The 23471-nt window shown below is 39.3% G+C and overlaps 1 protein-coding gene across 1 annotated transcript in view; it reads left to right on the top strand.

Annotated features, from left to right (window-relative positions):
* The first annotated feature begins 573 nt into the window (after positions 1 to 573).
* RAPGEF1 (Rap guanine nucleotide exchange factor 1) overlaps positions 574 to 23471 on the top strand; it is a 158505-nt gene continuing 135607 nt past the window's right edge. Inside the window, exon 1 of the mRNA XM_074293935.1 lies at positions 574 to 1232. Within this exon, the coding sequence (XP_074150036.1) occupies positions 1169 to 1232 (64 nt within the window). The 5' untranslated portion in view covers positions 574 to 1168. The remainder of the gene's footprint in view (positions 1233 to 23471) is intronic.

Raw genomic sequence — 23471 nt, 5'->3', positions numbered from 1 at the left:
AAGAGTTGATTTGAGCTCCAGAAAAGTTCTTGCCAGAAACCATTGAATATCTGTGACAGCCTGCATGTGCTGAAGTTCAGATACTACACAAGATATCTTCTCAAGAGATGTCAAACTCAAATAGTTTTAAAGATCTTAAGTCCTTTGAGACCTTTCTTCTTTAATAATTTTCTCATTATATTTCTGCTCATCTCTTTTTTTTTTTTCATTTTCATTATCTTCAGGCCTTGTCTACAGGCAAGTAAACCTATACCTCCTAAAATTCACATTACAGATCTTACCAGATTTCCTGATGTTTTTTCCTAAAACCGGAATTGCATGTCCTTCCCTTTCTCTTTCCCAGCAGACCTGTACAGAACTCAGGTGGCGCCAAATTTTCTCCAGGGAAACTGTCTGTATGAGTGTAAGGCTGTGTGGTTTGAGGTCTTGCTTTAATTAGTCCCTGTTTGTCCTTGGTGATATTTTTTCCTCTGGAAACTTATGGTGGGAGGTTTAGCAAAGAGGTGTAGCCCCAGGTTTTTACAGATTCCTTGGGGCTGTTTTTTTTTTTTTTTTTTTAAACCTTAGCACAGCAGTAATTAAAGCAGCTTGTTTATGTTGATGTAACACATAACTCACCATTGACTGTACACTCGTTGGTTCAGGATGTATAAAAGCAGAGCATGGTTTTTCCAGGCTCCAGAGCTGTGTTTTCATCGGGGCTTTGTGTGATTCTTATTTCTCTTGGCACACCCCAAAAAAGATGCCATTTATATCTCAGGATTTTGGTCACCTGATTTTTATCCCCTTCCCCTTAGAGGGAAACTACAGTCTTGAAAGTGTGCTTTGAAATACAGTTCATTCTGTGAGGCCACGGCTGAGCCGAGGAGTAATGAACCCCCAAAGGAACTGGCAGCAAAGATTTTCTTAATATAGACTGATTACTGAGACACACCGGTAGGACTGATAGCAAGAGTTTGTGTCTGATTTTTCTCTCTGGGGTTGAAGAAGATTCAGATGTCAAAGACTTCAGTATAATTGCTGAAGTTTTCCTTGGAATCAGGACGTGAGGAACAAAGTTGGTTTTGTGGACTGTGAAACGAGGTGATTCAGGATGCGTATGGAAGGATGAACAGTAACTTGGTTCCTCCTCAGCAGTGAAGGAACCCCGGGATCTTGTTGGTGTAGAATGGGGAATGTTAATGAAAAACAAAAATCTTGGAAGCAAAGCAACTTGTACCTCTGGAAACAAGGTAAGGGGCTCCTGGGGTCATTTAGCAGGCATTCAAGTCTGCCTGCTACTGAGTATTCTGCTTAAAAAGTGAACAGGACACTGGGAAATGAATGTAAACTGTTATTTTTACCTTCTGAATCCAATTCTTCCTGTGCAACAAAAAATTTGGTTCTACACACATATATTGTATCTAGAATATACTGTAATATATTTAACATATATAAGACTGCTTGCCATCTGGGGGAGGGGGTTGGGGGAGGAAGGGAAAAAATCTGAATAGAAGTAAGTGCAAAGGATAATGTTGTAAAAAAATTACCCATGCATATGTACTGTCAAAAAAAATGTTATAATTATAAAATTTAAAAAAAAAAAAAAAAGTGAACAGGAACAGCCAGGCAGAAGAATGGTTTTCTGGTCTAAGAAACTCTTCTCTCATTTCTTTGAACTGGAGACTTTGCAAGTAATTTAGTTAAAAATTAGCAAATAAATCTCCAAAAGATTTAAACAATTCATACTTGTCTTGGATTTGGTGGGGCTTTGCTCACAGTGTACTTGAGCTAAGATGGTTTATTCAGGTGTGGAATGTTTGTTGACCCTTTTCAGTCTTGTTGGGTTTTTTGAGAAATGTTTTTGATGCCAGGACTTCGAGTCGTTACTGGAATTTTTGTAATAGGACTAACCATTGCTTAACATTATCGAAAATAAGACATTGGAGAAAAAATTGGCTGCAGATGTGACTGCACAGGTCAGCAGGGGAAAAGAACTATAGTGCTAATTACTAGTTACCAGTTAGCCAACATGTGGGCCTTAGTTTCCTCAGTAAAAGGAGGATATTGGATTAACTGAAGTCTAAACTCTCCTCCCAACTTGAAATCCCATGAACTTATGAAAAGGGAAAACTTTTGGGGAACATCTTTCCACTCTCTTTAAATATCTGAAGGGCTTCTGTGTGAATGAGGAAAACAATTTTTGGGTATTTTTAAAGGACAGAAGTTGGGCCTGTGTGGAGACCCTTTCTAGCAGCAAAGGAACGAGATGCCTGAAGAAGTGATGAGTTCTGTACAGATGTGTACATATATATTGTATTTAAGATATACTTTAACATGTTTAACATGTATGAGACTGCCTAGGGGAGGAGGTGGAGGGAGGGAAGGGAAAAGTTGGAACTCAGAAGTGAGTGTAAGGGATAATGTTGAAAAATTACCCATGCATATGTTGTCAATAAAAAGCTATAATTAAAAAAAAAAAAAAAAAAAAGTGATGAGTTTTGCATCACTGGAGGCCTTCCAGCAAAGGCTAGGCAATCACCATGGGGCAGTATAGAGGGGATTCTGTCAGGTCCTGGACTGCACTAGATAAATAAAATGAAAAACAAAAAAACAAAACAAACAAACAAACAAAAAAAAAAAACAAACCACAGTGTATTAGAACTGTAAGGGAGCTTCAAGATCTCCTTGGAATGTCTTCTGTTTCTGTGGTCCTATTGCTAAGATCATCTTGTGACTGGAGAGCATCTTGTTTCAGAGGAGTTCAAAGTACTTCCTATAAATGATTTAATATTTATCTATTTAAAGTGTGGCATTGTTTTCAATTAATGCTTGTTAAGTGTCCACTGAGTGCATAGCTCTGTACCATATTATTATCTTTGTTTTATGACGGATGAAACCAACAAGAATAGGAAGCACAGCAGAATGGGGGAGAGACTGAAATATGGAAACTAGCTCAGCTAAAGCCATCTGTTGACTGCCACCCCTGAGAAGAGTCAGTGGGAAGCATGCCCTGCCCTTAAGGCAAGTGGACAGCCTCTCCTTGTTATCCCCTGCCTCCCTTTCCCTCCTCAGTGGTGGGCAGGCAGGAAAGGGATTGGTACAGGAACCTGGGAGTGCTTTTTTTCAAAAAAGTAGAAAGTACCCCTCTTCTTTTATAGAACACTCCATGGTAGTGATCTGTGGCTTATAGGTTAAGAATCACATGGAAATGACAGCAGGTCCCAGTTGGGGGTGAGGATTTCCACCACCTAAAGAAGGATGTTTTGAGTTTCAAACAGTTGAAAATTAGAAATGCAGGGTCCTAATCCCCTGAGGCCCAGGCAGCTAAAGGTATTACCATGTATATATTTATCAGTTTACTTTTTGTCCAAACCCAATGGGATATAAGCTCTTTGAGAATAAGGAATGCCTTTTTCCTTTTTCTTTTCTTTTCTTCTCTTTTCTCTTCTCTTTTCTTTTTTCTCTTCTTTTCTTTTCCTTTCTTTTCCTTTCTTTTTTTAATCTTCATATTTTAAATCATCCTTGAATGATGGGAGGGAAAGGAATAGTTGTGTGATTTTTATTATTGATAGAGAAGTGCTAGATGAAGAAACTCTCTAATACTGCAGGCTGCACCTTCTCTGCAACTGACTTAGTTTAGAGATTTTCTCAGTACCTGGAAAGAGGATGGCTTGCCCAGGCTCCCCTGCCTTCATGTGTGGACTCTATGCCCATCCGGGGCTCTTCTTTCTCCTTGTCTCACACATGGAAGTCGGCCTTACTTACTGATCAAGCCCCTGGAGCAAGCAGCTTTTAGAACTTCACTTGGGCTATTGGTCTGTTGTCGTCAGGCAGTTTTCCTGCTGCAGAAAGTCTGGTCCTAGAAAGCTTCAGTTGGAGGACTGTTTTTTGCCTATGTGTGGGAAGACAACGTGAAAATGGGTAGAAGTTGGAATTAATAGAATGTTTTAGCCTGGATTCCCCTGGCATACGGGCTGGAGCTGTGTGGTTGAAGTCCTTAGCTGTTCACTACTTTTATGATTCTTTGTCTCGGATAGGAAGCCCAAGTCTCTGACCTTCTATCTGCCTGACCTGAGGCAAGGCTCTCAATCTCTCCAGAATTATTGTCCTCCTTGGAATAAATGTCCTGTGAAGTCTTCCAGATCTAAAGCCATCCTTTGCAGAAAAATCAATAGAGCTACATAGGGTTCCTTCTTTCTTTCTTTCTTTCTTTCTTTCTTTCTTTCTTTCTTTCTTTCTTTCTTTCTTTCTTTCTTTCTTTCTTTCTTTCTTTCTTTCTTTCTCTCTTTCTCTCTCTCTTTCTCTCTCTCTTTCTCTCTCTCTCTCTCTCTCTCTCTCTCTCTCTCTCTCTCTCTCTCTCTCTCTCTCTCTCTCTCTCTCTCTCTCTCTCTCTCTCTCTCTCTTTCTTTCTTTCTTTCTTTCTTTCTTTCTTTCCCTGCCTGCCTACAAGGAAATCAGCTAGTGTCAAGTGCCTAAAGATCTGACCACTGCACCACCTGGCTGTCCCATTTCCTTCTTTAAAGGGAGGATTTTAAACTTTACGTAGACATTTAAGCAGCTGGATACTATCCCTGTCTGTTACCTGGGTTGGGTTTTTTCTGGTTTTTTGGGTTTTTTTGGGGGGGTTTTTTGGTTTTGTTTTTTACTTTTTTGGGGGGAAAATGAAGAAAGAGAAAGTAAATTTTTGTTCTGGGGGGGAGGAAGACAAGAATAGGAAGGATAAAAGCAGGTGAAAAGAACTATAGACCAATTTCTCTAATGACCAGTGCTGCAAAAATATTAAATGAAGTACTGGCAAAAAAAAAAAGGGGGGGGGGGAGAGATTATAGAAAAGTGAGCACCAGGGTCCAGGGTGTAAAAAAATCCATTTTAGAAGGGGTTTTTCCTTGAACCCTAAATCTCTTTACCTAATTGCTGACAAATAGCAAATCTTTCCTAAAGTCTGGACTTCATTTTCTCAGCATAGGCTCTGAGACTAGTAGTTTCCCTCCAGCCCCTAACCTTATCCCCCCCCCAAAAAAAAAAAGAAGAAGAAAGAAAGGTATCAGGGAATGGAGCATTCTTGTCCTACTGGCTGAACTTTCAAAAAAAAAAAAAAAAAAAAAACCCCAAGGGCTAGAGCCATGTGCTTGGGGCACTCCATACACAGTTCATTTCCCTGTCTTTGGAAATGGAAAAGTGCCAGAAAAATATACTTTGTAGATATATTTAATGAGTGGCAACCACCCTCTTCTTCTGATAATAAGAGTTGTTGTTATCATTGTGTCCTGACTCTTCATGATTCCATTTGGGGTTTTCTTGCAAAGACACTGGAATGGTTTGCCATTTTCCTTCTCTAGTGGATTAAGGCAGACAGAGGTGAAAAGACTTGTCCAAAATCATATAGCTACTAAATGTCTGAGATCGCACTTGAACTCTGCTCTTTCTGACTCGATACACTGAGCCATCTAGCTTCCCCCTTGATATTAAGAGTATTCTTAGGTTAAACAAAGTGAAACAACCTCTATACTAGGGTGATTCAGGTTCATTTCCTGGCACTCATATTTGACACACACAGAACTAGCAATGCAAACTCATTTGTAAAATACGGGTCAGATTAAATGGCTTTTGAAGTCCTTTTCAGTTTTGATTTTCAGTAACTTTGCTATTAAACTATCTTTATTAACAAATGGCAAGAGAAAAACAAAATTATTGAGGCCATTAATTTTTTTTTTTTTTTACAATTCTCAACATCAAATGAAACAATCATTTCCATATACATAATAGAACAGAAAAAGAGTATTGCACATTAAATTGCAAATCTAAAGAGCTAGTTTTAAAAAATTAATCATTTTGGAAATAAGCACAAATCATCTTTGGATTCTCTGCCATTTAAAATTGTCCATATCATTACTCTTATCTTCATCTGCCTGGATATTGGAAAATTGAAGTTATTATCCAACTGTATGTCTCCTGTTATGTTTCCCACTTTAAAATCAATTATACTTAATGAAGCAACTTCTCTCTCTAATGAACTTGACCAGCATGACACTTCAGGCATGTTTTTTTTTTTTTTCTTTTAAACAGAAGCTGGGTGCAGACCATCTTTTATTCAGTGTTTGATACATTTTAAGGTGGGGAGCTAGAATTTATCTTTTGGGCTCCATAAAGGAGTGATGTTTAGGACCTAAAACCTAATTGACATGAAGAAACTCATTCAGTAGTAGATTAAACTGTTTGTATTTTTCCCCCTCTGGTTTCCATAATCAGTTTTTTCACCATTAATCCCTTATAGAGGGGGATAAAATTACTACTGATTTGCTGGCAAATGCAGAGAGTGAATCTTAACTTGAAGATAGAAGTCATTGTCTTCCTGGACTTTAAAATAATAAAGGAGAATTACTACTTGCCCAGGAAAACCTGAATTTGCAAAGGAGAGAACAGTGCTACTGGAAATTCTTAACTACTCAGAAGGATTACTTCAGGACTAGCCATTGTTCAGTGCTTTTCAAGTTTTAGATTTTTATAGATGATTCTTTGACCTAGGGAGAATGGCAGAGGAATTTACAGCTGAGTTGTTACCCATTGGCAACAGAGGAGACATAAAAAGTGAACTGAGACTAACTCTGAAGTTATAGTGCTAGACTTGTCAGAATTTGACTCCCCAAGGTGGTAGCTTAATGTAGTGAGATGCAGAGAGGGAAGGTTCAAAGCCCAATTGGTTATGTGGCCAGGGGAACTCATGGGGATAATAACTCTTGCCTCACTGGGTGTGATGAGGAACATCAGAAGAATAGTGAGTGTTTATATGATACTACTATGTGCCAGGGACTGTGCTGTTATTTCATTTGATCTTCTCCATAATCTTGGGAGTAGGTGCTACTATTATTCCCATTGTATAGTTAAGGAAATTGAGGCAAACAGGTTAAGTGACTTGTCCAAGATGACACAAAATTGGGTCAAATTTATCTGAGGTCACATTTGACTCAGCTGATACAGTATCATGAGTCAGGCATTGTGTAGGATTAGAGAGAATAATGAAATAGGCCCTGCCTTCAGAAGCCTGTATTCCTATGTGTGGAGGGGTAATATAGACATATAGGATCATTTACCTAGTAAGTACGAGAGAATTAGAGAGCAGAGCTCCAGTAAGAAGAGCTTCGGAGACATGGTGAAGAGGCGGTGCATTCCTGGCATGAGAGTCTTTGAGTAGAGATGAAAAGTTATGTATGAGGAAAGCCAGTCTGTTCAGACCAGAGAGTGGGGACAGGTGGGCTAGAGCCAGGCTGTGAAGGACTCTCAGGGCCAAAGAGAGTTGCTCGGACTAAATCCTCAAGACGATGGGGCACTGCTGGAGCTTCCTGAGGCAACCGAATGACATGGTCCAGTCTTGGATTCCAGAAGCATCATGTGAGCATCTATATCCAGGACAGTTTGAAAGCAGAGGGGAGAGATTGAGACAGAGCAACCAGCTGAGAGGCAGTGGGTTCGGTGAGGGGGCATGAGGAGGTGATGAGGATGCAGAGATGTGTGAGGACGGGATGGAAGGGGATGGAGGAACTGCTGAGAACGGGGCTGAGCTGGGAAACTGGGTGCCTAGGGCGGCAATGGCTCCGAGCTGTGGAGATGGAGCTTGGCAGACCTTCAGTGATGGCTGTAAGGATTCTTGGACTCTGGATCTAGGCTGTCTGCCGGCAGGCATCCATCGCTTCCCTTGGATGAGGCTCGGTTTCCTCATCTGTCAGATGAGGCCTTCCCAACTCTAAAGCCTAGGCCCTTAGATGGCTTTTCCAGGGCAGCCCCAAGTCCCCTATAAAGGGCACCTGTAATTTTTTTGCAATTGGTCTGGAGGTGGGCAGAAAAGTTTCTTTACTGGAATCATCCTGCCTCCGGAGAACAAACAGAAGTGGGCAGAGGCACATGTCTCCCTCGGTAGCGTCTTCCTAGCAGCAAGGGGGCCATCCCAGCTGGGGGATGGAAATGCTAATGACTTGCATGTTTATATACAGTGTGGGTGTAAGTGTATGAAATTAACACCTCTCTGTGCTTGAGCTAACTTGGGGGAAAAAAAAGGCTCTTTCCTAGAATAAGGCAGATGGGGGGTTATTCTTTTGGGAAGCAGTGGGGGAGAAGGAGTTGGACTGGGAAATTTTACTCTTTTGGTCTCTTGCTGATGATACAGGGGGATAAATTCTACATTTTGGAGGTCCCAACCAGAAATGGAAGTGAAATAAAGTGGTACAGTAGATAAAGCATGAGACTTGAAGTCAAGAAATTGAGTTTAAATTCAGACACTTTCCAGCTGTGTGCCTGGTCACGTGTCTTGATCTCTTTTTGCCTAGGCTTCTTCATCTGTAAAATGAAGATAATAAAGGTAGCATCTACTTCTTCCAATTGTTGTGAGGATAAAATGAGATAATAGTAGTGCTTTGCAAACCCTAAAGTGCTATGTAAATGTTATTTTTTATTGTAATTAATAGCTATATATAACATATAATATAAAATCTATATTTATGCCATATACTATGTAATATTTATATGTTTATGTACAAATATATACTATGTAGATATTTGTAATATGTAATACTATATACAATATATATATATAATAACAATATAATCGTAGCTTGTTTAAGCTAGTAACAGCAGTGTACCAAGTCACTAATAATGTTCTTTCTTGCAGAGGTAGTAATTTCTTGATTGCTGTGTCCTGCAAGCTTTCCCCTTCAGAACTTTGGCGCTCCCTATTTCTCTAGTTGGTATCTCTGTTTGCTGTCTGTTGGCTTGTCAGATCTCTTCTGCCTCTCTTATTGACTCCTTCTGAGATCTTATGTGAGTTACTTCTCTCCAGCTTCTAGTGGAGATAGAAGCTCCATTTCTTAGTGAGCCAGTGGATTTGTAATCTCACTGAGGTACTGCTACCTCCATGCAAAACTCCATCCATCCATTCTTTTCCATACCACATAGCTCTTGTCCATCGCAAACCCATTAAGTTTTATCTGGAGCTGGGAACTTGGAGGGACTTCAGAAGTCCTCTGGGTGAATCCCTTCATTTTAAAGATGAAGAAACTGAGGCCTAATGAGTTTAATGAACTGTCCAAAGTTACACATTTAGTCAGACAGGATTTGAAATGAGGTCCTTTGGTTATAGAGCTATAGCTTTTCCCACTGTATTTTGCTTTGGTTGTTATTTTGATGATATCCTTTTCACCACTGCTTCTTGGGAATGACATATCTAACATGTTATATAGACTGTTCATATCTACTGTTTGCCCCTCCATTTCCCTTTGGGTCATCCTCAACTCTAGTTAGTTTCCTCATCTGTAAAATAACAAGATTTTCTCCAAGTTCCTATTGGCCCTAACATTTCAGGGTTCAGTGATTTCTGCTCTTTTTACACTGATAGTGCATTTATTATAATGGCCCTAAGATCCTACCAAATCTTGAAATATCTTCAGTAGCTTCAAAAAAACAGTTCTGTCCATTCAATCTAGTTTTACTGTTATATATAGAATATATAGACACATATATAGGATATATAGGTATAGAATATAGACCTTGGAACTTAAAGGAACAAGCATTGGAAATAGCTAGATGTAGACCAATCCTCCATTTTATGGATAGGGAGGTTGAGGCTCAGAGAAAGTAGCTTGCCCAAAGCCAGCCAGCCTACCAAGCCTCATACCAAGATTCTAGAATAGTACATGAATGGAATGCCTTAGCACCACCTTACTATGCTAGGAAAACAGTACATTGTTAATGCTCGGTTGTTTCCCCCACACACACACATGGTTTTCTTCCCTGATTAAGGGTCTCACCATGGCTTTGCATAGAAATCTAAGCTCTCAACTTACAGAATCCCACATGGTTTCCCAGCCCTATCCACCATTTGATGTTGGTGATCACCAGGGGTCCAGAGATAGTCTGGGATCCATGTGTGGGATAAAAGTTTCCATTTCTATCAGAAAATTTAGTTACTTCCCTTCTTCCCCCACTTAATAGGTCTGGCCTAATTTCTTGTAAGACTTGAAGCCACATGAAAAGGATATGTAAAACCTTCTATTTAATCATGACATTTCTTACCTTAGAACTTAATGGGATTATAAACTTCTTTGATATTTTCCCAGTGTAATAGTAGTATGAGCCTGAGATTGTTATTAGCATTATTATTGCAATATTCATGCTTTATGACTAACTGCCTAACTCTTCTCTCCTACTGCTCCTGGACATAGACTGACTGACTCATTGACCTCCATTTCTGCCTGTGTGTGTGTGTGTGTGTGTGTGTGTGTGTGTGTGTGTGTAAACAGAAGGTTGAGCTTAAGTGCCATTAACACAGATGGAGACTCTGTTATTAAATAGTTTGTTTTTGAAATGGTTGAGTAAAAAATTAGAATAATGTCTCTATTCCTTGGCATCTAGGAAGTGCTTAATAAATGCTTGTTGAACTGAATTGAGTCCTGCCCCATCCCAATCAGAATATACTATAAACCAGTTTTCGTGTTTTTAACCCTAGATATTGGGGCCTTCCACTTAGTAGATAGTTGCTTAATAAATGTTTTGAATTGAAATGAGTTTAGAGAAAATCTGATCCAGTAAAAGAGCAAATTGGATTTGGAGCCAAATCCTGACATTGTCATCAGTTTGATCTTGGACAAATTACTTAATTTCTTTGAGCCTTAATTTTCTCAATTGTAAAATGAGGTGGTTGAACTAGATAGTCTCTGAGGTCAGCAGTATTAAATGTTTAATGTTGGCTCTAAAATCAGAAGCACTGTGTTCCGATTCTACCTCTAATACTTTCTATGTATAACTTTGAACAAAGTCTTAATCTTCCCAGATTTCAGTCAGTCAGTGACTCAACAAGTATTTATAAAGCACTTACTATATATCCAAAGCATTGTATTAAGGGCCAGAGATGAGAAGAAAGGTTAGAGATGAGAAAAAAAGTTTAAAAAGAGGTGTTGCCCTCAAGTTGCCCATGTCCTTATGAGGGAGACCACATGCAAACAAAAAAGTATAGCAGAATAAATTGGAGGCAGCTCTGTGTAAAACAAGAGGGTCAAATCAGATCATCTCTGATATTCATTTCAGCTCTAACTTTGTGATCCTTTGAATTGATAATTGTGCTTTTGAGCTATCAGTTAATTGAGAGTAAGTCTACAGCAACAAACAAGGAGCATATCTAAATGTCTTTGGTTCTTCTGCTGACTCTTGATGCCCAGTGATAGAACTACAGAATTGTTCAAGCTGGAAAGAAACTTTAGAGATCACCTAATTCAGGTTCCCCATTTTGCAGATGAGGAAACTGAAGTCCAGAGATAAAGTGAACCTCATAGGTCAAAAATAACAGAGCTAGCTTTTGGAGCTTATTCAGAAACAAAGCTAAAAGTCTCTTCATACCCTCTTCAATTTAACTTTACTAGTGTTCCCAAACTGACCTTGGCACACATTTTTGATCAGCTGACATATAGATCTCCAGAGTTCCCCCTAAACTGATTGTCCTTAAGTGGGAGATCAGTTGAAGGAAATGGGAACCAAAAGTGTGAAGGAATTTTTCTCATGAGAATTCTGGGGTGTGGGCATGGGTTGGAAAAGGGAAGGAAACTTCACGTTGTCATCAGATAATATTTTTAAACTTAACAATATCTATCTCTGGCCACCAGCTTGAGGAGATGTGTTATCCTGGGAATGTGGATAAAAGTTATTCCCATTTGACGATTTCTTTTTCAGCTGTAGAAAGGTTGTAACCATTGTTTACAGAGAGCAACAGTGGCAAGAGGCCAGTTTGTGTCTCTTTAGCTTACATTTTTCAAAGAATTTTTAACAAGAAATTTGATTTTCAAAGCTACTTGCTGCTGAAATATGCAGCTGAATTTTTTTAATATTTTAACTTTGCTTCACATTAATTCTGCAAGTTCAGTTTGCCTTGCCAATATTGCCTTTCCAGTGCGAAGGTGACTGGTTAGAAGTCTTGGAAAGCATTTGTTGCCTAAATTCTCAAGAGCACTGAGTCAATCTTTCCATCTCTGCCATTAATTAACTACGTGACCCTGAGCAGGTTAGAGGATAGTTGGATAAAGAGCCTTCAATTCCATCCCTTTTGTGTCACTGTTGAGGGCAAAGTGCCTTGCCCAAAGCCAAAGAAGTTGGGGGCAGAGCCAAGATTCCACCATAGGCCTTTTGACTCCAAATTTGATATTCTTTCCTCTCCCCCATGCTGATCCCCTGTTATAACTCCTCACATAACTTCTCTGTCAAACGTGGAGATCAAAAATATCTGAATCCTTTCTATTCAGTTCAGTTAATTCATATGTGTGTGTGTACACACACACACACACACACACACACACACATAATGCTTAATGTATACCAAGTACAAAGAAAGCAGTTAAGGAAATTACATTTTTTATGGAAGTTAGGCTTATGTTTTAGATAAATGAATGCAGGGTGATTTGAGGAGGGGGAGAAGAAGGAAGATCAAGGCTCTTGTCTAGAGATGACACTCAGACTTAGCCTAGAAAGGAGACAAGGATTCTGAGACATGAATGTGAATTAGGATCCTTTTCTAGGTCTGGGGAACTTCTGCAAATGACTGAAGTCCAGACATATGGAAAGCAACAATTAGTTCCATTTGTCTGATGCACAGAGTGTGTGCTTGTGAGTCATATGAGCTAGCCCTAGAGAGATGGGTTGTAACTGTCTTGGGGAGTACATTAAGTACTGGACTGAAGAGGTTGTAATCTATCCTGGAGGTAACAGAACTCCTGAAGATTTGGGGCAATGGTGACATGGTCAGATCTTCATCTTAGGAAGATTGTGACAGAGGAGAGATTTGGAGAGACCATGTAGGAGATTGTTAGCTATGAAGATAGAAAGATGTTGATTGACCTCCAAAATAAGACTTGGCAATTGATTAAATGGAGGTTTGAGAAGGAGGAAAAAGATACTCTAGGTTTTGGGAGCTGTCTATAAAAATATGATCATTGCATCCATAAGAACTGATGTAATGGCCAGAGAAGAGTAATTAAAAGAGGACCCAAGAGAGTCTTGAGGGACAATTCTGCTTGTGAGTGGGAAATAGATGTTGAACCAGTAAGCAAAGAAAACCGAGGAGCCATCTGGTAGGTTGGAGGAGACCCTGAAGAGAACTTCATGAAACTCAGGAGAGAAGAGACTATCTGAGAACAGTGGATAATCAACACCCCCAAAAGCTGCAGAGAACTCACTAAGTATGAGCACAAAGAAGTTATATTACCATGGAAAGATGGTTTCAGTGTTGAGAGAACAGAATGTGTGAAGGAATGCTAAAAACAAAGAATTCCAAGAAATAGGCTTGTATCAAATGATGCAGAATGAACAAGGCGGAACCAAAGGAACAATCAATATCATAACTGTAACCATCTAAAAGAACAACTTTTGGCTCAAATACACTAGACAAAATTGATACTGACCTGTTAAAATCACACTTTTACTCCATTTTCACTAACAGTAAACTATAAAAGAAATGTATTGTTATTTGCAGTTTTTTAGGCAGCTTTGCTTAATTTGTTTGCAGTGATTATAATTTCTGGGGGGTTTCATTTAGGAGTATGTATGCTGTGGAGGAATAAGATAGACCCACAAGAAATTTTTTTCAAGTAGAAAAGGTAAAGCACTTTGTTCCAGCTCATATTTCAGATATTTCTATTCAATAAATCTATCTTAAACACCTAGTTGGATATAAGGCACTATAGTAAGTGGGTGTTGCATATATACAGAAACAAAAACAAGACAGTTGCTACTTCCAAGGAATACTAAGAGCCTGACTATGTGAGAGATCAGGGAAAGCTTCCTAGAGGAGGAAGTAGCCGAGCAAAGAGCTCTGAAGGCTTCTGAGAGGAAGACAAGGGAGGGCAATGCATTCCAGGTATGGCAGATGACTCATGAAGATTCAGAGGAAGAAGGCAGAAGGGTCTTCATGGAGGGGGTAGTGCAGTTTGTCTGCTGTGTATGTAGAATGTTAAAGGGAAATAGGAATCAACTTGTAGAGAACCTTAAATGCCAAGTCAAGGAGCATTGTCTGTCAGATGATGGAGAAGAGAGGCAAGGAGATCAATTAGAGGCTCTTGGAATAGCCCAGAGAAGAGGTGATGGGCTTGTGGACTACAGCAGAATATCTCCCTCCATGAGACAACACTTGTGTCTGAGAACCACATTGCTCTATGTCCCTTGAACCAATCAGCATTTGTCTTATGGAATTGAAGGCTCTCTGCTCTCGAATTGATGGCGTTCAAGGACAAGAATCCTTGCTAAATGACTGTTTATAGTATTGTCTAGTGGATATTGAAACCTCTCCATTTCTTATTAGATATGAATAGGCCCTGGACATTTAATAATACATTTCAAAGCTTCTGCAAATTGTACTTGGTTCTTCCATTGCTTCCAGTTACAATAATCAGTATCTCCAGCAGGGAAACTGCTATTGTATGTCTTTTAAATGACATTTCTTTGTTTATTATTTACTATCCCTGGTAGCTCCTAAGCCAAGCCAGACCACCTTTACTTTTCTAAGGGAGTGATACCAGGTCATGGCAATGGAGGTGTTTGGATCTGGAAAGGACTTGTGAACATAAAATACTAGAATTGCAAAGAAATTGATAATAGAGCATCCCAAGAATGAAAATGGTAGGGATTTTAGAGATGATCTGGTCCAGTTTGCTCTCTTATATGCTAGAACTTAGAATGCTTGACAGGAAGCAGCCTTGGAGAATAAGGCCTAAGACATTCTCCCTCTTTATGTCTCTCCTTCACAGAATCCTCACAGCTTCTTTCCAAGCAAGTAGAGTTGAGGCGTCACCTCCTGCAAGAGACCTTTCCTCATCTTTCCTTTCTCCTTATTGATTCTTTCTACCTTCACCCCAGAAATTGCCTTGAATTTACTACATGTTTTTGTTTGCTCTTATATAAAAATACTTCCCTGTGTATATCAATATTGTTTTTCCTCTGTAGAATCAAACTTTTTTTGTCTATCCCAAGAGCCTGTACAATACTGATACCTATTAGGCATTTACTGATGCTTGTTGATTTAAATTGAATTGAATAAAATGCAGCATGGTTTAGTAGATAGGGCATTCCCTTCACAGTCAAGAAATTCCACCATAGCCACTTATTAGCTGTGTAACTCTGGGGGAGTCCCCTTAACCTTTCTGTGTCTTAGTTTCCTTGTCTGTAAAATAAGAGTTTTGGACTTAAGTTCTAAGGTCCCTTCCAACTCTAAATCGATAGATATTCTGTCATTTTAGGGGCCTCCATACATTTACAGTTAAAGAAACTGAAACCCAGAAAGGTCGAATAATAACAATTAATAATTTCTTATACATGTATTTACATATATGTATATGTTTCATATATATATGAAGATCACTAGATTACTATTAAGATCAAAGGGAATAATATACATATATTATTCCCTTTGATCTTAATAGTAATCTAGTGATCTTCATTTGGATATTGAGCAGCCAGGGAGCAAGAAGGAATCATAAAGACACATATCAAATCTCAGATGTTTGCCAGCCAAGCAAAGAGGAAGAAGTATTTTTCAGAAGTGGCCCAGACTATTTTTTAATAATGGGAAATAGAAGCAGGCAGCTCAATATAGTAGAAGGAACACTGAATTGGGCTTGAGAGGACTCCAGTTCTCATTCTAGCTGACTGATTTGCTGATCTTTTCTGGGTCCAGTTGCTTCATTTGTAAAATGATGGGATTTGATAAACTCAAGCAGGCCTAGAGAAGAATTAGGATGGAGACAGCTTTGGAGTCACTTCCATCTTTATATCTGAAGGAGAAGTGGAGATGGTCAGCCTGGAAAAGAGAAGACTAAGGGAGGATACAATAATTGTCATTATACATTGGAAACACTCTTAAATAGAAGAGGGATGAGATATGTTTTGCTTGGCCCCAGAGAGTAGAGCAAGGAATAATGAGCAAATTTTGCAGAGACAGCTTTCAGCTGGATAGAAATAAAAGCTTCCTCACAATTAGACTTGTCCTCAAGGTGTTCTCCCAAGCTCCAGGAGGTCTTGAGCTCCTTATTCCTGAAAGTTTCAGATGGAGGCAGGGTGATCACTTGCTAGTGATGTTGTGGAGGAAGATAGAGATACTTTAGACTAGGTGACCTCCAACATCCCTTCCAACTTTGAGATTATGTGATTAATAATCCCTTAGTAGCTGTTAACCAAAATCAATAGCAATAATGACAGATAGAATTTACAAAGCTTACTCCTTAGAGGCAGGTAATGTATCTGAGGCTTAGCCAATTAGTTTGCTGTTTAGTAGGTGATAGATTATCCAGACCGAGATCTCCTGCCTCTAAAGTTGAGCACTCTTTCCGTGACAATCTGTAGTATGCTACATTAATAACAAGCCACCAACTTCTGAGATGAAATTTATTGGCCAAGCTAGTCATTTACTGGCTGCCTTCTCTTTTTCCTCTTGGCAATAAGTCTGTGCTGTTGAGATATATACAGGAGCAGCTATTATTATTCCCATTTGGCAGATGAGTAAATGGAGGCTTAGGGCATTAGTGACATACCCCAGGTCTCTTACTGGTAAGTGGCAGAGCTTAGCCTGAAACCTAAGCCTCCTTTGTGGAAGCCTGCTATGATTCCATACTTAATCAAGCCCTGTTTTGGTTGCTTTCTGGGTCCCAGGCCCATCGACACTGTACAGTGTGTAAAACAAAACTGTTAGCTGTCCCCCAGGACAGGACGGTTGGCACGAAATGCACTGTCACAATGAGACAGAGAAGAGTTTAGTAACTGGGATAGGTGGGGGTGGAGCAGTCGCAGCACTAAAATATGGTTAAAAATATACAAGGCACTAGGCAGGTGGCAAGTTATAATGGGGCAGTGACTGAGAGACATGAAGACAGCTAACTATGTTGGGGACTACAAGGGCACAGAAGTATCTCAGACGGTGGCTGGGAAGTGCTTGGACATAATAATAACAGAAACAATAATAACGAGCATTTATCTGTCACCCACTATGAACCAGGTCCTGTGTGAAGTCACTTTATGGATCTTATCTCATTGGATCTCCATAACAACCCTGCCATGGAGGTGCTGACATCCATCCACATTAATGGTTGAAGAAAGTGAGACAAACATTGACTGAGTGACTTGCCCAGCATCACAGAGTTGCTGGCAAGTGTCCAAGAGCAGCTCTGAACTCAGGTCCTTCTGTTCCAGGCCCACTGTGCTCCCCACTCTCCCTGGCTGCCTCAGCTGTATCAGGCTTAGAACCAACCTGCTCATCTGGCTTGCCAGGGTGGACATCACTGACGATAAAGTGAGGAAAACTGGGTTTGTTTTGCACTCTCTGTCTTCTCAACTTTATTTCTCTGATTTGGGGAGCTTTGTTCCACATAGCATGTGTTTGAGGGAAGTGCAAATGATCACTGATAGCTAGCAGTTCACATAGCATTTTAAGATTCTTTAAGGTTTTTTTAATATGTTATCTCATTTGATCCTCACATCAACCCCATGAAGTACAGGAGCTATTATTATCCCTACTTTGCAGGTAAAGAAACTGAGAATGAGAGAGATTACAAATTGAGAAATATAGGGGGGATAATTTCCTTTTATTCCCTAGGAAATGATCCTATATAATCTAACCCAACAGAATATTTATTAAGTTCCCACTATGTGGGTGGCAGGACACAAGATGTTGGGGATATATATTTTTTAAGTCCATGATCTTATCTTCTGGGAGATACAATAGGATAGGATGGGGTCTGTGTTTTCAGCCGCACCTACATCACTTTATGGTGTCAAATTGTAATAGAAATGGGGCCCACTGATTTGTAATGTAAGAATCTCTTCAGGCTACATATTGACCTAGCTTTAAAATGTTATCTTTTTAAAAAAAAAAACTTATTTTATTAAATTTATCCCAATTATATTTTATTCCAATTCAGGCACTTCAGAGTATAGGAAACAGCATGTTTGGCACTCTGGTGCAGAAAGTCTTGAGAGTTGCCTAGATCATAGGCTATCTACTGACTTAGAAAACTACATATTAGCATTATTTATCTTATCTTGTATTTTGTTTATTTTGTTAAATATTTTCCAGTTCAAATTTAATTTGATTCAAGCCACATGTGAGAGTGTTCTTGTATCTACTATGCCATGCTACCTCTGAAACTGATTATACATGGAGGATAATTTGAGGAGAAAAGAGAAAAATCAATTAATGAAAGTATCAGGAAAGACCTCCAGTCTTTGCTCAAACTTGAAAGAAGCTGAGAGACTACAAGAGGCAGGGGTGCTGGGGATGAGGGTGAATTTTAATTTTGAGGGTCTTATTTTTTCTTTTGTAATAAGCCTTAATATAAATACTGAAGAATCATAATAGAATTCTTTCCTTTCTTCTTGTAGTCTTTTCTTAGGAACCCTTTCCAAGGCCTGCTGTTTCTCTTGGCTTAGGAAGCTTAGAAAGAAAATTAGCCTTTACAGGGATGGGGGAGTATGCCATAGTCACTTGAGAATAGCATCTCTCTTGGGAGGAACAACATCTCTAAAGGATGAGCTTGATCTAGCAGTTCACTTCCCTAACGACTTTGTAACTGATGGGTTCAGCTAGTTAGATCACCGTGCTACAGACAGCAGTCTGCTTCTTACCCTGGCTATCTGTTAAAAAGGAAACCAGGCAAAAGGGTAGGAATGCCCAATACAGATGTGCTCCCAAATCTCAGACCCCATTTTTGAGGGTAAGTTTGATGGTTTCACATTTTTAAAAGAAGGACAGTAGAAAGCTTGCTTACAAAATTTGGTTTTCTTCTCCTTAGGCTTATTCACTTTTAAAATGTTTCTTTTGGTTTTATAAAAAATTAATTCACTCCGAAATTACAAAGTCTGCTTTTGAGTGCAAAAGCCCTGTGCTAGATCTGAAAGAGATAGAAATATGAATGGCACAGACCCTACCCTCAGGAACAGTATCATCTCATGGAAGAGACAAAATTTATAACTTATCTTAATGCTCTAAATATAGGCTAAATCCCCAGACCTGGCTTGGATAAAACTTAAATTCATCCTGTAATTGGAATTATTTTTAGGGTCTTTATACATGAGTATACACATACACACTTTTCCCACAGTCTGACTTTCTTTTTAAGAAAGGGAACCTATATTTTAGGGAATAGCCAGTATTAGGAGCCATATAAGATAATTCAAACACCCAGATAAAAGCATGGGAGAGATGCAAACATGTGATGGCAGAATAAAAAGATGTTGCTTCTTTGGGGGGTGTGGTGTGGAAGTATCTCAGGGGCAGTTTCATGGAGGAGTTGCCCTTGACGTGGGTCTTGATGGATAGGGGAGTGTTTCAGCAGGTAGAGATGGGCTGGGAAATGCCCAAGCATGCTTATGCAGAGTGCTACAGGCCTGTCTAAAAAAGTACCTTGGAAATAAATGGAGGTTCTCAAGCAGTCTCTGAGGCCCCTCCCAGCCTCAGTCTGTGATCCTAAGTCCTCTTCAAGGAGCAGAGCAGGCCTAGGACTGGTTTGGGGTGGCGTCAGGCCAGAGGGGCTGAGGTCAGATTGTTGACCTCTGTCTGTCACAGCCTCATGACTCCCGGCCTATTCCATGTGTTCCTCTTTACTGTGTTGTCATTTGGTACCAATAACTTGCTGGCCCCAGGGCCAGAACAGTTGCTGTCCCCTCTGATTCTAATTAGGAAACGAGTGGGAGAGAAGGGGTCTGTCTGGGTGGGAATGATTCAACCTCTTTACCTCAGGCTTCTTCCTATGGCCCAGTCTCATCAGATCTTTGAAGGAAAGACTGTGTGAAGAAGTGGGGAATTATTTTGGAAGGTCATTGCTGATGAATGACCTTTATAAGAAGAGTCTTGAAAGTTCAGTTTAGACAAAAATGGAATAATTTAGATAAATTATCTGACAATTTCATTCTTAGAGCTCCTTCTCCTTCCTCCCATTTTGAATTAGAGGAATAAGTCTGTAGGAAGGGGCTGGGGTCCCTGTTCATTCTATATTCTCTGGGACATGGGAAGTGGCCCTTTGTTTGGGGGTGTATTTTTAGCAAGCTATTGACAGAGCAAGAAAATCAGGAAGCAATACTTGTCTTAACCTTTATGGAATTTGATTTAAGAGTGAAGAACAAATTATTTTTGCCCATACCTTGAGTTATAGTACATGAAAAAGTGATAAATAGAATCTTCTTTAAAGTAATTTTGCAAAAACCCAGAATCAGGTGCCAAATAAATCCCATGTGTGCCCTGTGTAAATTCAACAAACTAATCAAGGTCTCTTTTAAGCACTAACATTCTTTGTTTATGACTCGAGTTAAATGTCTAGCACCTCCTTATATACAACTGTTGGTACTAATTCTATGTTTATATCATTGTTTTATATAAAGTTTCTTAACCACAGTTAAGGTGTCTTCATGGGAGTCATTCAGTAGGAACAGCATGTTTCTATATTGTTTCTCTGACTTTCTTCACATCAGGTTTAACCAATCTCATAGTATTTGCCCAATAGTAGGAAGAAGGAAATTGCAGTAATGACTCTTCACTCAGATGCCAAATAGTACTTAAGCATCTTTCTAATTCTAATTTCTAGTTTGCTTGTATTAGATTTATCTATATTATCATCTTCTCTCTCTGACTCTCCTTTGGGGGAGGGACTTCATCTTATATAAATTTCTTATCTCTCTCAACCTGAACATAACATTTTGCACATAGAAGGCATTTAATAGTTTCACAGATTTGGAGGTAGAAGTCTTATTGCACTTGTTCATTGAGGCAAGAGAGATGGTGCTTTTCCAAAGTCACAGAAATAGTAAACTGCTGAGCCATCATTTAAGCCTAAGTTGTCCGACTCTGAATAATAATTGTAATCATAATATTTAACAATGATATCATGCTTTAAGATTCACAAAATACGTTACATAATTTTAAAATAATGTGCCTTTGGACAGTTAGGTAGTAAATTTGGGCAGTGGATAGATTCCCAGACCTGGTCTCTTTCTGAGTTCAAATGTGGCCTCAGACACTGATCAGCTTCTTGATGATGGGCAAGTCACTTAGCCCTGTTTGCCTCAGTTTCCTCATCTATAAAATGATTTGGAGAAGGAAATGTCAAACCACTCCATGTATTATTACCAAGAAAATGCCAAATTGGAGTCATGGAGTGTCAGATACAACTGAACAACGATTCCGTATTTTATTTCATTTAATCCTGCAAGGTAGGTGATACTGTAATTCTCAAATTATAGATGAGGAAACTGAGAGTGAGCGAAATAAGGTGACTGGCCCAAGGTCACCCAGCAGGTGTGTGAGACTTCCAGCAGTGGGCCTCTTTATTAGAGCTACCCAGTGGCCCTGCCCTGCATTGGGCCACACTGCTTGCAGTGTTGGTTTTTTGCAGTCCTGTACCATTAAATTGAGAGAATGCAATTTATGAGCTAGTTACTTGAAAACATTTTTATATTTTGTAAACTCCTCCAGAATAAAGCTCCCTGAAGGCAGGAGCCCTGGGCTTTCACTTTATTTTTTGTCTCTGTATTCTCAGCATTTTCCCTGCTTCCCCCTTAGTAATAGCTCAGTAAGCAATTTTCTGTTGATGATGCTTTGGGTTTTAATCTAAAATTGTCGTTTTACCATTTCTCATGGATATTCTTTATACATTCTTGCCATGTGCTTTTCTTGCACTCTGATCTTCCATTATTTGTCGAAAAGATAAAGTTTAAGACTTGACCATAGAGCAAGTGAGTGATTGGGGGGGGGGGGCAAAGAGTCACCTCTTAAATAAGATGACTCCATTTTAAGACCTTGGATGTTTTGTTATTGACTATAATTTCAGTGTTTGCAAGGGCAGGATGATATTGAGTCAGGAGGATTGTGAACCATTTGTGTTTGTAAGGCCTCAGTAAATTTCTGTAAATTCTCAATGGGGCCTAAGTTGTGGAATTTGGTGACTCTGAAAAGGAATAATTGTGAGTGAAGATATTGTTGCCTTAAGGCTTGGAGACTCCTTCTTTCCCGGAAGCTATTAAGGCTACAGATCACCTCTTTGGCTGATATTACTGCTACCCAGGGAGATAGTTGAGCATTGACTACCTTTCGCAAAATAGGTATGAGCCCAGGAAACTGCTCATTTTTATTGCTTTTCATGGGTAATTGGGTTCTTAATGAAAATGTTTCCCATTAGGAGGTCCCAAGAAGCCTCCACACATGAGTAACTCAGTATGATTTTTACATGGAGTAGTGCTATGCAAAGTCTCCCCGGATGGATAGTTAGAGGATTCTACCAGCATTCAGCAGGATGTTGCCTTGAAGTTATTGGATTCATGTGATGCTGATACAGGCTTTAGAGTGACAAGTTAATTTTCAATTTCTATGGAAATCTTCAGGGCCTGGCATAGGGAAGTCCTCTTCTCATGTGTGCCCTCTGTGGTACGAAAGAAAAACAGTGCTGGCTCTCTGGAGAAGGTGCAGGTAATACTTTTTTTTTTTTTTTTTTTTGGCTAAACTGCAGCTCTACCTTTTAAAATTCTATTCAGAAAACCATTTGTGAATAAATTGGCTTGGTTCTGAGTTCTAGAGGAGGCCTCGAGGTTGAATGCAGAAGTCTCCCTGTTTTACAGTAGGAAAATGAGCCAGGATGTGGCCACCATAATCTGTCAATTAACAAGCATTTTATTAAGCACTTATTATTGTCTCAGCCAAGCCCAAAGGATACAAAGAAAAAGCAAAAAAAACAGTCCCTGTTCTCTGGAGTTAATGTCCTAATGGCAGAGATAACATTGAGTGGATGTAAGTTAGCCTTAGAAGGAAGCTGGAGATAGCACTTTGGCCACTAGTGTGTTGAGTTGAAACTTGAAGGAATCCAGGGATTCTAAGAAGCTGCAATGAGATCATTTCAGTAGTGAATCCAAAGGCATGGCTATGAGAGATGGAACATGTTGGATAATGACTAGCATGTAGACTGGTATGGTTGAATTATATATAGAGTAATATATGGAAGACTGGAAAGTGCCAAGTTCTGAATAACTTTTTCTTTAATAAAGCATTTTAATTATCAAAACATATGCATATTTTTTAACATTCATCCTTGCAAAACCTTGTGTTCCAAAGTTTTTTTCTCCCTCCCTTCCCCCTCACCTCTTCCCCTAGATGGCAAGTAATCCAATATATGTTAAACATGTGCAATTCTTCTATATATATTTCTACAGTTAACATGCTGCACAAAAAAATCTGAAGAAATTTAAATGGCAAACAGAAGGGTTGTTTTTATTTGATTCTAGAGGTAATAGGGAACCAATAAAGTTTATTGAGTAGGGGAGTAATATGAAGATCAGTTCTTCAGAAAAATCGTTTTGGCAGTTTTTTGGAAGATGGATTAGAATGGAGAAAGACTTAAGTTAAGGAGACTGATTAGGAGGTTGCTACAATATACACCTCTGAATTAAGGGAAAGCACACTTGGAACTTAACTTGAGATAATTCTACTGTAA

The sequence above is a fragment of the Sminthopsis crassicaudata genome, chromosome 2 (assembly GCF_048593235.1).
Source record: "Sminthopsis crassicaudata isolate SCR6 chromosome 2, ASM4859323v1, whole genome shotgun sequence".
Taxonomy (NCBI): Eukaryota; Metazoa; Chordata; class Mammalia; order Dasyuromorphia; family Dasyuridae; genus Sminthopsis; species Sminthopsis crassicaudata.
The sequence above is the reverse complement of the archived record's forward strand: the minus strand, read 5'-3'. Positions and strand labels throughout refer to the sequence as shown.